The sequence below is a fragment of the Cetorhinus maximus genome, chromosome 4 (genome assembly GCF_964194155.1).
Source record: "Cetorhinus maximus chromosome 4, sCetMax3.hap1.1, whole genome shotgun sequence".
Taxonomy (NCBI): Eukaryota; Metazoa; Chordata; class Chondrichthyes; order Lamniformes; family Cetorhinidae; genus Cetorhinus; species Cetorhinus maximus.
The window spans coordinates 102058407-102073437 of NC_135882.1; the positions used below are offsets into that span (position 1 = coordinate 102058407).

Consider the following 15031-nt stretch of genomic DNA (forward strand, 5'->3'; position numbering starts at 1 on the left):
TATTGTGGAATGTTTTTGTTTGAGAAAGTGAGTATTGTATTAGTGGAAAGAGGTGGAACATCAGTCTGTTGTTAAAATATTTAAGGAAATGGTTATGGCCTTAGAGAGCTGGGTGGAGGATTCAAGGGCAGGCAAAAGCAAGGGGACAAATTGAGGGTGAGTAGACTTGATATGTAAGTCATTCTCTAAACAAAGATTCTCAACTGGGAATCTACAGCCTTTGGGGTCTTTGCAAAGTTTTCAGTAAGTCTGCTAAAAATAACCAATGTGTGGAATATGGTCCTTGTGCAATCCGCTGATGTGTGTCTCTCTCTCTCTTTCTCTCCTGTTCCCTCAAGAACATTTACTGTACTTTCAAATCTAGACTATCTGATTTTGATTTTTGAAATCCTTTTGGGCTGTAAATTTGACCGGCGATTTTGTATATTTTCTGGTCATATGTCAAAACTTTGAATCTAAAAGGCATTTTCTTCAGAAATGATTTTACTGGGTAAAAGTACACTTTATATATCTCATGGCATGTGGGTTGCTGAAAGGAATCTGCTTTAAACAGTTGGCCTTTGTGCAAAGTAGTGCTTCTGCACACCATTTCCCTATAGTGGAATGTGCCAATGAGGCTGGAGTTGTGAGGTTCAAATGCATGAGGCAGGCTTGTGGACTGGATTGAGGAGTTTAGGCCATGAGAAACTCAGAGTGAGCGAATGAATTGTGAATGTTTCAGTGAGGTGGGCTGGAGGTTGGTCCCTGGGTCTCTCATTGGGCTGAATTTTCTCTACTAGGGCGGGAAACATGTCTGGGGGAAAATGGTCATTCATTCGGAGTTTGATGGAGGCACCCCTTAAATTGACATGGAGTCAGGTTCCCTGCCCAATTAAGAGTGGTGGGTGGACTCTCAATCAGAGGCCTTCCAGCTTGAGTGGAGCAGCAGGCTGTAATGATAAGTAACTGAGAGGTACTTCAACATGTAGGCGCGCTTTCACCAACTATTTTAGAACTTTAATTAAAGATGATTCTTGCAGCCAGGCGCCTAAACTTTCCCCTGGGTGCGTGAAACTGAAGGCTGACTGGAATTTTCCAGCCAGCCTCCTTTAATTAGAGTTGACAAGGCTCTTAATGAGCCTAATTGGCTACCCGCAGACTGGGGGACGGGTAGCCCTGCCAACCCTGAATATTCCTCAGCAAAAATGGTGGGCGGATGCTATCCACCTCCGCCCCTGCCCAGAAATCCTGCCAATTGTCTCTCACCTATTTATTTCGGCTTCATGACTCTGGGTCCATTCATGTTTTTGTTGCCTTACCAGAGTTTTGGTTGTGTCACCTCAACTGTGAAGGCTGCCTCTCCCCCATTCTGGTATGGTGATTTTTTTTTACATGTGTCCTCCCACTATTTACTTTACTAATAAACAAAGAGGGCACTTTTAGTTTGTCCAAAGCAAATTAACAATTAAATTTAGGGCCGAGGATGGGGCGAGTGCGGGGTGCTGGCTGTTTACAGTGGAATTGGGAACCAGCTGCTTGTTCAGTCCTATCACCTGATGGGTTACTTTCCAATTTGCTCATTATATACTAACAGCGAAAGGGATGATTCAGTATTATCCTTATTCAAGCATCTACGGACTGTACTTCAGCTCATCTAAAGCTCTGCTGCTTATATCTTATCCAAGGCATTTCCTGTTCATCCATCACCCCAGTCCTCACTGATTTACATTGGCTCCTGGTCCCCCAACACCTCTTTTTAAAATTTTCATCCTGCTGTTTAAATAACTTTCTCTATCTCCTCTCTCCATCCTCATATCTGCTCTTGCCCCCATTTCTATAAATGTTGGTGTGAAAGGATTCACAAGCCAGAATTGGAGGAATGCAAAGTATTGGTGGGTTGTAACGCTGAAGAATGTTATAGAGACAGGGAGGGGCAAGGCCATAAAGGGGACTTGAACACTAGGATGAGAATTTCAAATCTGAGGTATCGGGGTGACTGGTAACCAATTAGGTAGTGAACACAGGTTGATTGATGAGGAGGATATGATGTGAATAGAACAAGGATTCTCAACCGGGGATCTGTAGCCCTTGTCCCCAAAATGATTTCAACTGCCAAAAGTAACCAGAGAACTTATAAAATGTTGGTCTGTGCAACTTTTTCTCTCTCGCATGAATTTTTTAACCTGTGCTTGAACATCATGATCATTCGATTCAGCCAGTGGCCAGGAACTAATCTTCACCCCTCATGCGGATGCAAGAAGGCTCGCAGCTGCAACATGTCCCAACACCTTCCTCCGAGCCTTGACCTGGTGCCCAGCACCGGAAGCAATTTGCACATTATGTGAAACAAAAATAATAATAAATATATATGTTTAATTGTAAAACTTTTTTATACAGAACAATTACTTGTGCTATGGGGTTCCATGAAACTTTTATAATGCAGAGGGGGTCTTCAAAGTGGAGAACCTCTGATTTAAAGGGTTAAACAATAAGGACTGGTTGCATGAATTTGGCTTGTATTTCCTTGAGTATGTAAGACTGAGGGTGATCTATTGAGGTGTTTAAAACAAAAAATGGATTTGTAGGGATAGATGTGGAGAAACTATTTCCTTTGGTGAGAGAATCCAGGACAAAGGGGCACAATCTCAAATTTAGAACTTAGGCCATTCAAGTGTGATATCAGGAAGCCCTGTTTACATACCAAGAGTAGGACACATTTGGGACTCCCTCACATAAAAAGCTGTAGATGCTTGAGTAAATTACAATTTTGAAGACTGAGATCGATTGACTTTTAGTCAGAAGGGATATGGATTAAAGGCAGCTCAGTGAAGCTGTGATGCAGATCAACCATGGTGTGATTGAAGGGTGAAATAGACTTGAAGGGGTGAATGGCCTACACCTGTTCCTATACTTCTATCACAGGCCCGCTAAATAGATAGGCTAACGTTGTATCTTCAGTGGATAATGGGACTGAAACTGGAGGTTGGTACAACCAGTTACATGTTGTCATAAAATGAAGCAAGTGCTGAGAAAAAAAACAAGGAAATTGGATTTTGTATGGAATTAGGTTGAAAAAGTGGCAGAAGAGGTAAGAAATCTTTGAAGCTGTTCAGGAGATTAATTCAGGAACAGTTTAAAACTCTTCAAACACAATGGGTAGATGTTGTTTATCCCATGTGGAAACACACCGCTCGATTACTTATTGTTTGGTCTCTGTGGAAATGATTCACATTAGTATACAAAACATTTTTCTGTTTCCCTAAATGGGGCTGTCCTGAGAAACTAACTTCAACTCAATATAACTTATATTTAACACCCTTCCCATGGAAACTCTTTCGAGTTACCAACAGTCACAGATTGCAACTTCTTTCGAGTACAATCACAGTTCTTGGTTTTTCCGGGAGTGGGACATGAACCCACAACCCTCTGATTCAAAGGCGAGGGTGCTATGAACTGAGCCACAGAAGAATGGCTGAAGAATCCTGATAGGTAACTTGGCCAATTTTGTGGCTGCTAGATCTGGCCTTTGCCTATTCCTGTTAGTGTAGCAATTGTGTTACATTATTGTCTTCACCAGGGTTCTGTTATAGCCACTTACCAAAGCTAATATGGACTGGTGGGTTGATGAGGAAGGGACCAATTAAGTTACTCCCTCCTGCTGATTCCTTAATCACCTGATGTAGTGCCAGTCTGGCAACTTGTCTTTCAGAATTTGACCACCTGGGCCTATCACTGTTGAGAATAGATATTGAAGATGCTCACCTAGAATGTCCTGACTTCTCTCAATGCTTTTTCCAAACAATGGTGCATATCAGTACTACGCCATGTTGAGCAAGTGTACGGTACTGCACACAGGAAGAGAACATGGGCACTGTATGTACTTTGTAAATTAGCAACATAGGAACGAAGGACTTAGGAGCAGCAGTAGGCCATTTAGCCCTTTGAGCCTGCTCTGCCATTAAATAAGATCATGGCTGAGCTGGTTGTGGTCTCAACTCTACTTTCCTGTCTGACTCCCATAACCCTCTCTTCTCTATTTAAAATCTGTCTAACTCAGCCTTGAATAAATTCAATAACCCAGCCTCCACTACTCTCTGAGGAAGAGAATTACACCTGATAATGACTTCTGAGAGAAGAAAAAATCTCCACATTTTAGTTTTAGAAAGGAGACCTCTTCACATCACAAAATCGTTATGGTGCAGAAGGAAGCCATTCAGCCCATTGTGTCTGCATTGGCTCTCCAAATGAGCATCATGACTTAGTGCCATCCTTAGTGCTTTTTCCCTGCACCCTTGCACATTGTTTCTATTCAAATAATCATCTAATGTCATCGTGAATGCCTCGAATGAACCTGCCTCCACTGCACTTCCAGGCAGTGCATCCTAGACTTGAACCACTCACTGTGTGATAAAGTTTTTTCTCACACCACATTTGCTTCTTTTGCAAATCACATTAAATCTGTGGCCTCTGGTTCTCGATCCCTTGACAAGCGGTAACAGTTTCTCCCTATCTACCCTATCTAGCCCCCTCATGATTTTGAACACCTCTGTCAAATCTCCTCTTAGCCTTCTCCTCTCCAAGGAGAACAGTCCCAACCTTCCCAATCTATCTTCATAACTCAAGTTTCTCATCCCTGGAACCATTCTTCTATGCCTCTTCTGCACCCTCTTCAATACGATCACATCCTTTCTATAGTGTGGCACCCAGAACTGTACATAATACTCTAGTTGGGATCTAACTGGTGTCTTACATAAGCTCAGCATAACCTCCCTGCTCTTGTACTTTATGCCCCAATTAATGAAGCCCGGAATACTGTAATAAAAGCAAAATACTGCGGATGCTGGAAATCTGAAACAAGAACAAAAATTGCTGGAAAAACTCAGCATGTCTGACAGCATCTGTGGAGAGGAAGACAGAGTTAACGTTTCAAGTCTGTATGACTCTTCATCAGAATGCTGTATGCTTTATTAACTGCTTTCTCCACCTGTCCTGCCACCTTCAATGATCTATGCATATATACACATTCATGTCTCTCTGCTCCGGCACATCCTTAAGAATTGTACCCCTTATTTTATATTATCTCTCCATGTTCTTCCTACCAAAATGGATCACCTCACACTTCTCCACATTGAACTTCATCTGCCACCTATTTGTCCACTCCACCAACTTGGCTATGTCCTTTTGAAGTTCTGTACTGTCCTCCTCACAGCTTGGAATACTTCCAGGTTTTGTATCATCCACAAACTTTGAAATGCCCCCTGCACACCAAGATCAAGATCATTAATATATATCAGGAAAAGCATGGGTTCTAATATTGACCCCTGGGGAACTCCACTACAAACCTTCCTCCAGCCCAAAAAATATCCATTGACCATTACCTCCTGTTTCCTATTACTATTATCCACTTTGCTACTATCCCTTTTATTCCATGAGCAATAACTTTTCTCACAAGTCTGTTGTGTGGCACCGTATCAAATGCCTTTTGAAAGTCCATGTACATCACATCAACAGCATTACCCTCATCAACCCTCTCTGTTACCTCTTCAAAAAACTCCAGCAAGTTAGTTAAACATGATTTCCCCTGCATAAATCCATGCTGGCCCTTCCTAATCAACCCATATTTTCCATGTGACTATGAATTCTACCCTGAATAATTTTCTCTAGAATCTTCCCCACCACCGAAGTTAAATTGACTGGTCTATAATTGCTGGGCTTATCCTTACAACCTATTTTGAACAAGTGTGTAATGTTTGCAATTCTCCAATCCTCTGGCACCTCCCTTCAGTCTAGGGAAGACTGAAAGATTATGGCCAGTGCCCTTGCAATTTCCACTCTTACTTCCTTCAATATCCTTGGATGCCTCTCATCCGGTCCTCGTGCCTTGTCAACTTTAAGTACCGACAGTTTATCCAACACTTCCTCCTTATCAATTTTGAACCCTTCTAGTGACAGAGTTTCCTTCTCTGTCACCATGGCCTTGGTAGCATCTGCTTCCTTGGTAAAGACAGATGCAAAGTACTCATTTTGCACCTCAACATTGCCCGCTACCTCCATAAGTAAATCCCCTTTTTGGTCCCTAATTGGCCCTACTCTCCTTTTACCACTTCTTACTATTTATGTGTCGATAGAAGACTTTGGGATTCCTCTTTATATTGGCTGCCAGTCTTTTCTCATGATCCATCTTTGCTTCTCTTATTTGCTTTTTCATCTCTCTTCTGAATCTTCTATATTCCGCTTGGTTCTCAGTTGCATTTTCTACCTGACACCTGCCATAAGCAAATTCTTAAACTTTGTTCCCTAGTTCTAGTCTCCCCCACAAATAGAAACATCCTCCTGGTATCTACCCTCTCAAGTCCCCTCAGGAAATTATGATGAATTTGAGAGAGATTTAGAAATCTTGAATACGTGGTTAAAATGTCCAACCATTTCATGGCAGCAATCAACAAGGCACATAAAAGGTTGAAATATATAATCAAATCAGCAGAGTCAGAGGAAGTCATGTTCAAACTGCATAGTGTGGTTGTCAAACTACACCTTGCATACTTCTGAGAAGCCCAATTTTCCAACAGTTCTGCACTATAGTTTTTTCTTTAATTCATTCAAGATAATAAGTGCTGCCTTTCTAGCATCACTGCTAATAGGATCCAAGCTGGTTGGTGAAGCCGAAACCATGACACAGAGCTTTTCTTTATTGAGAGAGTTTATTGACTTGTTCAGTCTCACAGCTCTCCTCCCACAGAACCAAGGCCAGAATTTTCCCGTTGGCATGCGGGGGTGGGCCCTGCACTCCCGTGCATAAAATGACACACAGTGACGTCGGGCGAGCATCCCGACATCACCGTGTGCCACCACGATATTTCATTGGGTGGGCACACAATGATATCCAATGTGCACCCGCCATTAATTATTGGGCCACTTAAGGCCCTTGAGGCGCCAATTGATGGGTGATTTTTCAGCGCTCGTGCAATCTTCGGGCTGGAGCATGGGCGTAACGGGCGGGCGGGTAGCACACACTTGTATAAACCTCATCCACGGGCGGGATAAGAGGGCTCAGTGGGGTCGACAGTGTGCTTTGTCAAATATTGTTTTTTCAAAGTTACTGATACTTGCCTGTGCGATCTGCAATACTTCAAAACGCATACCATCTGCTTGGTCTGGACTCACAACCTTCAGTGAGGAATCCTTTTAGGGCCTGCGGGTTTCAGGAATGGCAGCTGAAGTCTCCACTGGAGGCACCTCCTCTGAGGAGGAAGGGAGGGCTAGACGGGGGAGGAGGCCAGGAGTGCACATTCAGCCTCCAAGGGACCCACCTTTGGGTGGACAGGCACAGGCACAAGGGATGCAAGGCCAAGTGGTAGTCCAAGGCGGAAGGGGCCGCAGAAGACGCCACTATCCTGCTGCCAGGGTATAAAGGCGGCGAAGCAGCTACTGCAATATGCCTGAGGTGCAGTGCCGAAGGAGGATCCGTCTCTCAAGGGAGACAGTCGACTATATCTGTCCGATGATTGGGCTTGAGATCTCCACTAACTGTGTGGGTGGACACCCCATGCCCGTGGCTCTAAAGGTCACAGCTGCCCTCAACTTCTATGCCTCTGGCTTCTTCCAGGGATCGGTGGATGACTTTTGCGGTGTCTTCCAATCAGCTGTCCACACTTACAACCAAAGGAACTTAAGAAAACAAAATGACAAAGGCGTTATAAATTACGCCAACTCATAAAGACCTCACTGTGGGACAACATTAAAGCACCAGTGATAAACCCGTGTTGTGCCTAAGGTGCCTTATGTTTACGTTTTCAGGTGCTACGTCTTGGTGCTGCCCCTTTGCTGGGAGTGGCATCTGAGACAGCCTGCTCACTCTGCTGTCCCGTGGATGAGGTTTCCTGCAAAATGGAAGGCCGCTTAGGCTCTTGACCTGCCCGCCAACCTTAAGGTTGGACGGGCAGCATTGTTAACAACTTTAATTACATTTTTAATGGCCTTAATAGGCCATTGACAGTTCGGCAGGCGCGCAGTCACCTCCGGCGTGCACCCGCCGAATGAAACATCGAAATGACGCGCGATGACATCGGGACGCACGCCTGACGTCATTGCGCGTCATTTTACACGTCGGCATGTCGGGCCCGCCCCCGCACGCAGACGGCAATACTCTGCCCCATAAATTTTTATTTTAGTGATTGCAAAAAAGACTGTTCTATCACCTTGCGGTGGAGTCATGGCTGTCAATTAGACACACCTTAAACACAACAGATATAGCATTTCCTCACGGACTCAACCAGAAGCTTAATTAATGACACTAATCTCGGCAAAACTCCTGAGAAACCATAGATGCACTGTTGTAGCATGATCAAAAATTCTACACATTATGTTTAGCTTCTCATTCATAGCCAGTTGCTAACCTGATTAGCTACAGAACAGATATGCACCTATTTTTCATTAAAACCGTAGTTCCACTGCATTTGTGTTTGTAGACAGTATTCTACAGCTAGCACATACCATGTTACTCCTCTGAGTATTCTGTTGGCTCACTTAGGTTAGTAGGACCCTTGACAGCAGTAGTACTGAAAACTTGTGCTCCAGAACTAGCTGCGCCTTTGACCAAGCATTTCCAGTACAACTACAAGACTGGCATCTATCGACAACTTGCAAACTTACCTAGGAATGTTTTGTCAATAAAAAGAAGAACAAATTGAATCCGGCCAATTACTGCCCCATCAGTCTACCCTTGATCTCACCAAACTGATGGAAGGTGTCATTGACCGTGCTTTCAAGCGGTACTCACACAGCAATAACCTGCTCGCTGATTCTCAATTTAGGTTCCGCCAGGGCCACTCGGCTCCTGACCTCATTCCAGCCTTGGTCCAAATATGGATAGAAGAGCTGAAGAGGTGAGAGAGACTGGCCTTGACATAAAGGCATCATTTAACAGAGTGTGGCATCATGGAGCCCAAGCAAAACTGAAGTCATTGTGAATTAGGTGAAAATTTTCCACTGGTTGCAGTCCTACTTAGCACAAAGCAAAATGGTTGTGGTTGTTGGAGGCCAATAATCTCAGCACCAGGACATCACTTCAGGAGTTCCTCAGGGTAGTATCCTTGGCCCACCAATCTTCAGCTGCTTCATCAATGTCCTTCCCTCCATGATAGGTCAGAAGTGGTTATGTTCGTTGAGTGCATTCACGATTCCTCAGATACTGAAGCAGTCCATGTCCATATGCAGCAAGCCCTGCACAGCCATTCCAGTCTGGGCTGATAAGTGACAAGTAACATTCGTGCCACACAAGTGCCAGGCAATGACCATCTCCAACAGCAGAGAATCTAACCATCTTGCCTTGTCATTCAATGGCATTACTGTCACTGAAACCCCATCATCAATGGTTACCATTGACCAGAAACTTAATTGAACTCGCCATATAAATACAGAGGCTCCAAGAGCAGGTCAGAGGCTGGTAATTCTGCGGTGAGTAACTCACCTCCAGAATCCTCAAAGCCTGTCCAGCATCTACAAGGTACAAGATTAGACTGTGATGGAATTCTCTCCACTTAGCTGGATAAATGTAGCTCCAACTACACTCAAGGAGCTCGACAAAATCTAGGACAAAGCAGCTTGCTTGAACGGCACTCCTATAACTGGCGCACTGTGGCAGCAATGTGTATCACCTAGAGGATGCACTGCAACAGCTCACCAGGGCTCCTTTGACAGCATCTTCCAAACCTGTGATCTCTACCACCTAGAAGGACATGGGTAGCAGATGCCTTGAAACACCAGTTCCCCTCTAAGCCAATACCATCTTGACTTGGAACTATATCGCTTTTTCTTCACTTTCGCTGGATCAAAATCTTGGAACTCCCTCCCTAACAGCACTGTGGGTATACCTACACCAAATGGACTGCTGTGGTTCAAGAAAGCGGCTTATCACCACTTTCTCATGGGCAATTAGCGGTGAACAACAAATGCTGGGCTCCAGCGATGTTCACTACTTTTTTATTCTTTGAAAGAATAAAAAATAATTATGGACCATAATAGACAAACTTGATTGACAAATTTGGTGCAGTACTAAGAGAATGCTAGATTTGCAGAGATGAGACGTTAAACAGAGGCCGCATCTGTCTGCATGGATAGATGCAAAAGATCCCCTTGCACTATTTGAAGAAGAGCAGGGAGTTGTCCTGGTTAACATATTTCCCTTAATCATCATTGATTAAATAGATGATGTGGTTATTCATTCAATTTCTGTTTGTGAGGCCTTGCTTTGTGCAAATTTATTGCCAGATTTGCCTTCATAACAATTAGTGACTGCCTTCAAAAGTAATTTGTTGATTGTAAAGCACTTTGGGTTATTCTGAGGAGATGATAAGGTGCTACATGGATGCAAATTCTGATTATCTCTATGACTTCCATGCCAGAATTTGATATGGTACTGTTTCATTGGGAGTGAGTTTGGAGATCTGGTTGGGTATGCAAGCTGCTATCTTTCTCGACTCTCTGGAGTTGTGGCCTGTTTTACACTTCAAAAAAAAGCAAATACTATAGAGGATACATAAAACATTCCAGTAGTAGCTGTAAATTGGGAGGTGGCGGGGAGAGAGGAACTTGGTGAAATTACAATCACTAAGGAAGCAGTACTGAGCAAACTAATGAAGCTGCAGGCTGACAAGTCTCTGGGTCCAGATGGACTTCACCCTAGGGTTTTAAAAGAGGTGACTAATGAGGTAGTAGATACGTTGGTGTTAATTTTCCAAAATTCCTTAGATTCTGGAAAGGTTCCATCAGACTGGAAAGTAGCAAATATAACCCCTCTAGTCAAGAAGGGAGGGAGGCAGAAAACAGGAAACTATAGGCCAGTTAACTTGATGTCTGTAGTGGGGAAGGTGTTGGATTGATCATTAAAGAGGTTATAGCTGAGCACTTAGAAAATCTCAAGATAATTGGGAAGAGTCAGCATGGTTTTACGAAAGGGAAATAATGTTTAACCAATTTATTAAGAGTTCTTTGAAGGAGTAATATGTGTGGTAGATAGAGGGGAGCCTGTAGATGTACTGTACTTGGATTTCCAGAAAGCATTTGATAAGGTTCCACATTAAAGGTTATTGTGGAAAATAAAAGCTCATAGTGTAGGGGGTAACATATTAGTCTGGATAGAAGATTGGTTGGCTGCCAGAAAATAGAGAGTATACATAAATGGGTCATTGTCTGATTGGCAGGATGTGATGAGTGGAGTCCCGCAGGGGTCTGTGCTGGGGCCTCAACTTTTTATGATTTATGTCAATGACTTAGATGAGGGGAGCGAAGGCATGGTAGCTAAATTTGCGGATGACGTAAAGATAGATAGGAAAATATGTTGTGAGAAGAGAAGGAGTTAGCAGATAGATGAGTGAGTGAGTGGGCAAAAATCTGACAGATGGAGCATAATGCAGGGAAATGTGAAATTGTTCACTTTGGCAGGAAGAACAAAAAAGCGGAATTTTACTTAAATGGAGAGTATCTGCAGAATTCCAAGGTGTAGACGGATCAGAGTAGATGAGAATGTGGAACTCGAAACATAAACAGATCAGCCATGATCTTCTTGAATGGTGGAGCAGGCTCGAGGGGTGGAATGGCCTACTTCTGCTCCTGTTTTGTATGTTCATATTGTAATAGTGAAACCCAGGTATCGGTATGCATATTAGAAAGTGTGCAATGACAGTGGAATACAACAATCTATTGCCTTCCATGTGAGGCTTTTTGTGGAGTGAGCATGTGTAAATAAGCGAGTAAGAAATATTAACACAAGAATACTGGGGTATTGCAGGCCTCTTGGTAACTGATGGTAAGCAACTGAAGTAACTTTAGCATGGTATGATTGGGAGGAGGCTGGAAATGGTAGACATTCTTATTATTTTACATTCTTGAAAGATGTAGCTGACTTGCTATTCCTGATCTGATACCACTAAACAATTTCCTGCACTGCCTGGCTGTGGAAAGGATAAATTAATTTCGAGGCAAATGCATTTGAGTGATTTGGTGATTTATTTTTTTCCCCTTTTGGTATTTAAGAATTCATTAGTCTTTTTGTCCAATTTATGTAAATTATTTATTTTCTTTTTCCCCCCCCAACACTGGTCCTGGTACTAATGGAGACCCCACAACATGGTATATCAGTAAGAGAAGGAAGACCAATGAAGGGACACCAGGGCACTAAGGCTAAGATACCACAGCCCTGATATTGTTGGGAAGGGGCGAATAAGTGGAGTAACACGGGCAAAACCTGACAAGGCCAGGTATGCAAATATGCTGCCAAATTTAACAGCAGGCCCTTGTTGTCATTTTTTTTCTTGTTTCATGCCCAACATCTAGCTAAATTGAGAGGCTGGTGCATTGAAGGGTGGGGAAACCAGCAGCAGCAGGCCACACCTGGGCATTCTTGGGAACTCTTTCCCCATGAGTTAGGACAAGGAAGATGTGAACGATAGGGCCTCAAGGTGGCAAGGGAGAGGATGTGTTGGAAAGAGGCCTTCACGAGAGGGAGAAGTGTTGCGTTTGGCAGGAGGAAGGTCGAAGGTTTCCTTGAGGGGTCACGGGAGATCATACCTGCTCTTCCTGGCCTGCAAGGAGAGCTGCAGAAAGGCACTTAGCCTCTTGAGTTGGCAGCTCTCACTTCCCTCTTAATGCTGTTTCCCAAGCCCTGTTAACCAGTGCAGCAACTGTTACACTTAAATCAGACTTATAATTGCACCGTGGGAGCCTGATTTGCATATATTGCTGAATGGCAGGAAACTTATATGCAACAAAACCTGCTGCCATAAAAATGGTGGCAAGTGTGCACATGGCAGATTGGGGAGACATCCACCATTTGAAATGTTTTTAAAACCCAAGAATCCTCGCTCGTCCATTGGGGTTGGTTGGGAGTATAATGTCGAGGTCTGTGTATCTGCTGATAGCTTCGTGCTCACATCTGCGGAGAGTAATGAGTTGAGCCTTCTGGGCTCTTCAACGGTTTTCTGATTACATTTTCAGCACCTATTTACTGAGTTTTGTTTTTGCTGCATATTGTTTCAATTGATCCATTCAATCAAAAGTTCATATTCAAGAGGTAATATGTGCATTTATTTTCCAACTGTTTGAAAAGGAAAGCCTCTTCACTCACTTCACAAATGATCTACAAATCTCAGTGATTCAGAAAGCACTGAAGTCTAGAAGTAAAAAATAGTAAAAGAACACAAGTTACCAGTAATACTGCATTGTTTGTGAGCTTTAAAAAAAACTTGGGTGTCTTCTTGACATTTACCAGACTTGTGTAATGATGGAAAGTGAAGCTTTCCCAAAACTGAGTATTTTCCTGATTATAAAGCAAGTATAGTATCTTTATGGATAGGAAGATTTTTACATATATTTGTTAACAAGGTGCTTTCTTTAACCCTTATATAATAAAGTAAGGGTTGAAAAATTTCTAGTGAGCTCTGGTTTTAGGATATAAACGTTACTTTGTTGATTGAGTATAATGATCTTTTTGTGATTAATTTCAGATTTCAGAGACCTATGCCTTTCTACCACGAGAAGCAGTAACCAGATTTCTAATGAGCTGCTCAGAATGCCAGAAGAGAATGCATTTGAATCCAGATGGTGCAGATCATAAAGGTAGTACATTTTTGGTATTTGATTCAATATGAAATAATCTTAAGAATGAGAGGGTAACTTTTAATTTATTAACAGCTCCAGTGTAATGCTTTGAGCTCAGACTAACCTAGAGAAGCACATTAATTTCTCCTGATCAGATTTTCTTAGCCTGGATATTGCTTTGTGCTATTTGTTAAAGTAGATAATTAATTCAAAAATTCAGAACTGGACTGTGCTTCATGGTGAAAACTAGCCATTTTACAGCAGTACAAAAACCAATAGAATAGTTAAAAGATAACAAAATTGTTAAGTTAGAAAGCTATAGTAAAACACTTGAGTGGTAACAGGGAAACTGCAGGTTCTTTATAAATCTTTACTAGTAGTGATTTTAAAAGAAAGAAAATCAAATATAAACTAAAAAATAAAATATAAAGTCACCCTATCATGTCTGTAGTAAATGAACATGGTGCTACTTTTCCTTGCAAACATCAATATGAAAGATTTCGTTTTTTTCCTTCCCTGCAACCCCCCTTCCCCCCGTCACATTTGCAAAGCTGGGTTCGGGCTTCCTATTAATCTGCAGATATGCGCAATGTTGCCCTAATAGCCTGCGAGCGGGTGCATATACTTTTAGTAGGCATTTTTAATATTGCTTGTGTGATGACATTTAAGGTACTTTGCACACAAATAGGATCATGGTAGCATTGGTGACTAGGGAGACAACAAATTACTTGGTGATGTTGTCCCTTTAAAAAGTTTATGCCATGGCACTATCTTTTCAGCCTGATGATTTCTGCTTGTTTTCTTCAGATAAGGCTCTTGCTTAAGTCCAAGCCTTGTTTGTTTTACTGCTGTCATTCACAGGAATATTGTCTGTGACCAACAGAGTTAGTTTTCCCCTATTCGTGAATATTACTTTATAGTACAGACTAGGAATGTTCTTTTTGCAAAATTTTAATTTCTGGGATCACCTTTCTTTGCTAACATTTTCTCTACTTCAGAATCATCCCATTTAAGTTTGGCTTTGGTCAGCAAGTTTTAAAATTAGTACGGACCCTTCTGATTGGTGCATATGGAACTTCTTCCACTGTTTCTTGATATTCAGATTTCAGCAAAAAAGGCTGGAAGCAACAGCTTGTTCAGTGATGTGCTATGTTGAAGAGAAGCTCATTTCCCCAAATGCATAGAAATTTCAGGTTCAGGTTCTGGTTCTGCCAAGAAGTACACTTTCTAATTCTAGGGATGTGCATAGAGCATGCTGATTCTAGCACTGGGAAGTATTTACTGGCTTTAGCAGCTTTTGCATTGATCTGAATAGCTGGGAAAATGTGGAGCTTACAAAACTTGCACCATCATTATGCACAAGTCTGTTCAATCTGAGTTCTGCAGCTGGGCCAGTGCCATCTGTCTCCATGCCATTTTATGAAGGTTTCAAACAATCTGCCAAGCTTTGGTACTG

The 15031-nt window shown here is 42.5% G+C and overlaps 1 protein-coding gene across 3 annotated transcripts in view; it reads left to right on the forward strand.

Moving 5' to 3' along the window:
* Positions 1-15031, forward strand: part of LOC144679793 (nucleolar protein 4-like) — a 549252-nt gene that overhangs the window by 88435 nt on the left and 445786 nt on the right. For all 3 annotated transcript variants that reach the window (XM_078540571.1, XM_078540573.1, XM_078540574.1), the window contains exon 3: positions 13482-13593. In XM_078540571.1, the coding sequence (XP_078396697.1) occupies positions 13482-13593 (112 nt within the window). The remainder of the gene's footprint in view (positions 1-13481; positions 13594-15031) is intronic.